At 37.4% G+C, this 7,073-nt stretch overlaps 2 protein-coding genes across 2 annotated transcripts; one reads left to right on the top strand and one right to left on the bottom strand.

Moving 5' to 3' along the window:
- Positions 1-357: 357 nt before the first annotated feature.
- cox14 (cytochrome c oxidase assembly factor COX14) lies at positions 358-2,075 on the bottom strand. Its single transcript, XM_079807474.1, has 2 exons — positions 1,965-2,075; positions 358-707 (listed from the first exon to the last, which is right to left on the bottom strand). Exon 2 carries the CDS (start codon positions 698-700, stop codon positions 524-526), a length of 177 nt encoding a protein of 58 aa, XP_079663600.1. The 5' UTR covers positions 701-707; positions 1,965-2,075; the 3' UTR covers positions 358-523.
- On the top strand, positions 2,063-6,187 carry bcdin3d (BCDIN3 domain containing). The gene is made up of 2 exons (XM_079807473.1): positions 2,063-2,499; positions 5,200-6,187. The coding sequence occupies exons 1-2, from the start codon at positions 2,296-2,298 to the stop codon at positions 5,758-5,760; spliced, it is 765 nt and encodes a 254-aa protein (XP_079663599.1). The 5' UTR covers positions 2,063-2,295; the 3' UTR covers positions 5,761-6,187.
- The last annotated feature ends 886 nt before the right edge of the window (positions 6,188-7,073 follow it).

Raw genomic sequence — 7,073 nt, 5'->3', positions numbered from 1 at the left:
TGCGTTGTTCACATACAGACGACAACATTATCGCGCGATACTCATGCGCACGACGTCACTGCTTTCACAAAATTCACGTTTTTGTAGTTTTCATGGAGACGATAATGGTATCGTTTTCAAAAACTTGCAGTTTGCGTTTTCAGGCACCAAAAACGCCATTGTCGTGTAAATCTACAGTCAAACCACATCAGTTTTTAGTTGAAAACGGTGTTGTGTACGGCTCCTTAGTTAACAGAACAACACTGGAATATAATCATTTCAATTTAGGTTCAGCTCGAAAATGTCAAGTGCACCATTTGAAATAATTTTTTCAACAGGTGTGGGAATCATGCAAATTGATAGGACATGCACAAACACTCATGATAGTAGGAACATTTAATATATTACAACACATAAATCACTGTTTCCACCTCATCCAGAGCCACTGAACTAGACAAACGGACCCTGGAGGGTTCCGTCTCATCACGGCCCGCCCGTGGGACATTCCCAGTGTCCGGTTAAGTGATTATTTCCAGGTGTGTGTTCAGTCTTGAATGGTCTCTGGAGCCTGGCTCTGCTCCGCCAGCTCGAGCTGTTTCCTCTTCTGCATGTATCGCTGAGCCCTCATGACGCACAGGTATCCGCCATACACCGTCAGCAGCATCATGGAGCCCGAGAACAGCCTGTATCCCGCATCAGCGATCCGCTTCCCGCTGAGCATGACGGATCTGCGGAAACACAAACTCAGGTGAGCTGAATATCGCGCTCACATGTTCTGCAAACCTAACAATAACTTTCTAAAACTTCACTGGTTAACCAGAAACACGTTTTGTATGGCAAGCCATTTTGACACTTATTCTCTAGATGTCAACAATTCAATTTTCACTAGTTAAAATGTTAATTAACGATAATGGCATAATTACTCGCAGAAATACGAATTCTTGATATCAGGAATTTTATTTTCACTAGTTAAACGTCACCGTATAAAATCGTTTGTTGATAATTTCTTACTAGTGAAATTCCAAGTTTGTCAGAAACACAATTCTTACTAGTAAAAATCATATTTTTTATATCAATAGTTGCACGGTTACTAGTAAAAATATAAATTCCTGATATCAAGAATTCAGTCGTCACTAAATGAAATGTTAAATCTTGATATCAGTAATGTATTTCATCATGTTATATTTGTTATCTCTAAAATGGCTTTCTTGCTAGTACAATCACATTCATGATATCAGATATTAACACTGACACTAGTGACAACCAAATTATTGATATCAACATTTTTACTAGTAGCAATTGGATTGACATAAACTGACATTTGCACTTGTAACCGTGTAATTATTGATATCAAAAATAGCCATATTTACTAGTAGAAATCTAATTCCTGATATCAAAAATATGCATTTTAACTAGCGAAAGAGTGTAATTCTTGATATCACGTTCATTTCCTGCGATTAATTAAAAGTCAACACGGCTTGCCATATTTTTCAGAACATTCTAGGAACCAAACATTGTTAGTTGGGAATATGTCAAAGATGATCATAATTTCAGCTCTTATGAAAATAGGCCAATGTTTTACCGTAGATCTAGTATTGTGTATTTGTGGTAGAAGATTTCAAATAGGCTTAGGGTCTATCAGTTTAGTTTCCTGACGCGTTTCACCTCTTGTTTTTCCATAACAAAGACTACATGCATCTAGCCATAATAAAGAGGAGTAATTCATAGTTTTACATGATTTTACTAAACTATGACTTTTATATTATCATGTTGCATAGCCAAAAACATTGTAAATACCATGTACAAAGTTCAATGACGAATGCGAATTGTATTTCTCTGTTAGGTTTAAAACACATCAACCATCTAAACTATACTCGATTTTTACGCTAAATAGGTCCGCGAACAGTCGTTTAACCTTAACATTAACATAAATTAACTTTAATGTGACTGCGATTACATAAAATATCCCAAATGCGGAGTCTTACCTGTTTAATTTCCAATTCAAAGTACAAGGAAATGCAGTTCGTTCTCAATGTCAGAGGCATGTGTTTGTGCGCATGCGCAGTTACAGTTTCGTAACACTACGGCAAATCAGAAGGGACAAATGTAGTATGCGTTTTCGTCTGGGTTTTATAAACGACATATTTTAATATTTTATAACATTAAATACATACAATATTTGTGTGTTTATTAACTGAATTATTGTGTCTAACGTTATAAATATATATCTGTACACCGAAATCAATCTATTCACTGTGAGGAACTAGTTTCTATGGCACCGCGAGCCTTCAGGAGTTATTTTGTTGTTGGACAGAGATGGAGACTCGCGTTCCCCACGTGAGTTCAGATCAAAATGAAGATCCAGGAGCTGCTCCTTATGGAAACTTCATCAACTATTACAGCTTCAACCCACCGGAGAATCGCCTGGGGTTGATACCGGAAGCGCTGCTTGAAAACATCGGGCTCGGTTCTGACAGCGGTGAACGTGTTTTAGTGCTGGATGTGGGATGTAACTCTGGGGTACGCGGGATTTACCTCATTTTGTGTTTAAATCATCATATTATACTCTCTATTATTAGATGATCAGCTTGTTTAATTAATGTTATTAATCTTTGTGTCTTGTGGTTATCTTTAAAAAAATAAAATACATCTAAAGGGTAAATCTTAAAGGGATAGAAAAATGAAAATTGTCATTAATTCCTCACCCTCATGTCGTTCCAAACCCGTAAGACTTTTGTTCATCTTCAGAACACAAATCTTTTTAATTAAATCTGAGTAATTCCTGTCACTCCATTGACAATCTACGCAACTACCACTTTCAAGCCCCAGAACGGTAGTAAAGAGTCGACATTCAAATAATCCATGATGTTAACCTCAATTTTATGAAGCGACATGAGTGCTTGTTTGCAACTTAAAAACATAATTTATGTCTTATACTACCTTATGAGTCTTGAAAGTGGTAGTTGCGTATATTGTCAACGGAGGGACAGGAATCTCTCAGATTTCATCAAAAATATTTTCATTTGTGTTCTGAAGATGAACGAAAGTCTTACGGGTTTGGAACGACAGATGAGGGATTAATGACAGAATTTACATTTTTGGGTGAACTAACCCTTTAAGTAGGAAATTTACCCTTCATATTTTGAAGTTCTATAAACTAATAACTTATTTGACTGATATTATTGAATCCTAACCGTCCGTATGTAGGCATTTGTCATTATTAAATGAGACTTAAAGGGATAGTTCACCCAAAAATGAAAATTAGCCCATGATTTACTCACCCTCAAGTCATCCGAGTTGTATATGACATTCTTCTGTCAGACGAATAAAATCTGAGTTATATTACAAATGTTCTGGCTAATCCAAGCTTTATAATAGCAGTAATAGTTGCTCTATTTTTGAAGTCCATAAAAAATGCATCTGTCCATCAAATAACTCCTCCACGCGGCTCTGGAGTGTTAATAAAGGCCTTCTGAAGCGAATTGTTGCGTTTGTGTAATAAAAATATCCATATTTAAAAATGTATTTCATGTTTTTCTATGGCTCTGCATCAGCCGTCCCCGCGCCATCACTTCCGGCGAATAAGGTCAAAATACATGCAAAATACCGGTGCGATCATAGATATATACATAGATTCCTCATTAGTGCCTGCGCGTCGAATTAGGCATCTACACATATATATCTGTGATCGCGGCAATATTTTGACCTTATTCGCCGGAAGTTATGGCGATGGGAATACTAGATGACATTTGTCTGATAAGAGGTAAAAAAATAACATAAATACTGTTCAGTTTCGTGTCTTAAGACATCAGTGTGTCGCCACACATCGTTTAATATGGATTCGTATGTCTGTGTTTTTACTCTCATTGCTCTCATACTCTAAAATATCCCCATTGACATGCATTATACGACTATCACACTGCAACGGTTGGAGTTAAAAATCTTCATTTGTGTTCTACTGAAGAAACAATGACACTTTACATCTTGGATGCCCTGTGGGTAAGCAGATAAACATAACATTTTCGTTTTGGGTGAACTATCCCTTTAAACATTCTTGGAAACATTTGGGATAATGCAAGTGCACAAGTCAACAAATATATCACTGTTCTAGTGTTTTTTGGGATATTTTAATCCAAAAATCTTACATACTGTGCCTTTAAGTGTTAAACCACTATAAATACTATGGAAATTAGATCATTAATTAAAGGGTTAGTTCACCCAAAAATGTAAATTCTGTCATTAATTACTCACCCTCATGTCGTTCGACACCCGTAAGACCTCCGTTCATCTTCGGAACAGAAATGAAGATATTTTAGTTGAAATCTGATGGCTCTGAAAGGCCTCCATTGGCTCAATGCACTTTACACTCTCAAGACCCTTAAAAGGTACTAAAGACGTCGTTACAAAATCCATCTCACTACAGTGGTTCTAAAATAACTTTATGAATCGGCGAGAATAGTTTTTGTGCGCAAAAAAACCCTAAATAACGACTTATATCATGATGACTGATTTCAAAACACTGAAGCTTCGAAGCGTTATGAATCAGTGAGTCGATTCAGCGGTTTGGATCGCCAAAGTCACGTGATTTCAGCAGTTTGACACACGATCCGAATCATGATTCGACTCACTGATTCATAATGCTTTGAAGCTTCATGATGCATTATTTTGAAATCGGCCATCACTATATAAGTCGTTATTTAGGGTTTTTTGCGCACAAAAACTATTCTCGCCGATTCATAAAGTTATTGTAGAGCCGCTGTAGTGAGATGGACTTTGTAACGACGTCTTTAGTACCTTTTAAGGGTCTTGAGAGTGAACCGTGCATTGAGCCAATAGAGGCCTTTCAGAGCCATCAGATTTCAACTAAAATATCTTCATTTGTGTTCTGAAGATGAACGGAGGTCTTACGGGTGTCGAACGACATGAGGGGAAGTAATTAATGACAGAATTTACATTTTTGGGTGAACTAACCCTTTAAGCAGTATTATATTATTAGATTTTTAAAATGTCATGGTTAATCTCGTTGGTTTTTTTTAAGTTAGCAGTGTTTTATTTTGTTGTCTAGAATTGCTTCTAGCGTTTTATAATTGTATCATAGATATTTGTGCTACAGTACATTATGACCAGATTTTGATAAGGACAATCAGTCATATTCAACTCATAAAAATGTGCAGTTTTAATCACCAGTATGTGTTTTGTGTAATTCCCTCTGTGTGTCAGGACTTGTCGGTTGCTCTGTTCAAGCATTTACTCCACGAGGAGGCGTCTGGAAGTGCCTGTCCTAAAAGAGATCTGCATCTGCTCGGATTTGACCTGGACCAAGATTTAATCCTACGGGCACAAAACTCCAACCCCTTCCCCCAGAATATCCAGTTCATCCCCCTGGATATCACGGATGATCAAGAGAGCCGGGCAGCGCTAGACTCCTATTTGGGCAGGTTTAGCTCGCGCCGTTTCCACCTGTGCACCTGCTTCGCGGTGACGATGTGGGTGCATCTGAATCACGGAGACGCTGCGTTTCTGTCTCTCCTCTCCAGGCTGGCGTCTCTCTGCCAGTTTCTGCTGCTGGAGGCGCAGCCGTGGAAGTGTTACCGCTCTGCTGCGCGCAGGTTACGCAAACTGGGGCGCAGCGACTTCGAACACTTCAAGGCTCTCCAGATTCGTGGGGACATGGCTGCGCACGCTAGAGAGCACTTGGAAAAGCAGTGCAGCATGGAGATGGTGCAGAGTTTCGGGAATACAACATGGGACAGAAGTCTTCTGCTCTTCAGAAGACGATAATAAAGAGCAACAGTCGGACAGATTTTATTTGAACTCTGTGTATATGGACTGACACTTGATACTCAGAGCCATTACAATTCTGTGTAATTCTAGTTACCAAACACAAGGGGGCGCTGGTGTATATCTGTACATTTGCAATTAAGACTTTTTTAATATTATTATTATTATTATTATTATTATGGTGATGGATGTTTGTCCTCAGTAATATCTTTAATTGTAAATCATTGTTGCCGTGCATATGAAGTATTATTTTTAACAAGTTTGGTATAAGTAAGCTTAAAATAGTTATTTTTGCATGTACTCTAAACATTTTCTTTTATTATACTCCACTTTTTGTATTTACGTGCATTTAAATGGTGTTTCAGCTTTTCTATTCACAATATTTTAACTGCTTGTTTTACATAATAAAGGTAAAATGTTCCATACGACGTGAGCTGTAATTATAACGCTAAAACACATATACTTGGGGGGAGTGGGGTAAGATGAGCCAGTGGGTAAGTTGACCCACCCCCTTTATCTTGGCAACTGTACACTTTTATTGTCATGTGACCATATATTTTGGAACCGCCCATCATTTCTGCCAGACGGTGAAAATGAGAAGCGCACAGGAGGAGTGGAAGGCACCCTTTTACTTTAAAAAACGTAAAATTTTAGCATATAATAGATGTTATTGCTGTTACATCAAAGCTAATTTGTCCAGGTCTAAAATATTTATGATCCATATTGGTGATTTAGCAATGTATAAAACCATGCAAATCATTTCGCTAAATTTTAGCCTGAATTGGTGAGAGAGCTAGTTTCATCCAAAATGGCAGCTATGGAGCAAAGTGAGCCCAATGATGTGGGGTAAATTGAGCCAGCGTTTTGACTTACCCCACCTTAAGGCACTGTGGTCGAGTTAAATCTCTGAAGTAGCCTATAAACTGGTATAATTTCAATATAATGTCACAACTGGTTAGTTAATCGTTTTCTTTTTTTTCTTTTTTTATTAGTTTTCGGTATATTTGATCGTAACAATGTACAGCAAATCCTTCTCATAAGAACCAGAAGATGCTTAATCATATTCATCTTTCATTTCATCTTTCATCACACGTTCAATATTGCAGAAAAACTACCATGCCAAGAACCTTTTGACTAAAATGTTTATTAGTTTCAATGCCATTTATTCATTCATTCTAATTCAGGTTTTGTTTCAGTTAATTCAACAAACAAAACAATAGTTTTTATTCAACAAACTCTGGGCTGTTTTTGGGAAGCTTACAACTTTGGCATTTAACATATTGTTTCAGAAACACAAACAGTTAAAGACATTG

Source organism: Gobio gobio (genome assembly GCF_949357685.1).
Source record: "Gobio gobio genome assembly, chromosome: 24".
In the NCBI taxonomy this organism is placed as follows: Eukaryota; Metazoa; Chordata; class Actinopteri; order Cypriniformes; family Gobionidae; genus Gobio; species Gobio gobio.
This window is presented reverse-complemented; position numbering and strand designations above follow the sequence as displayed.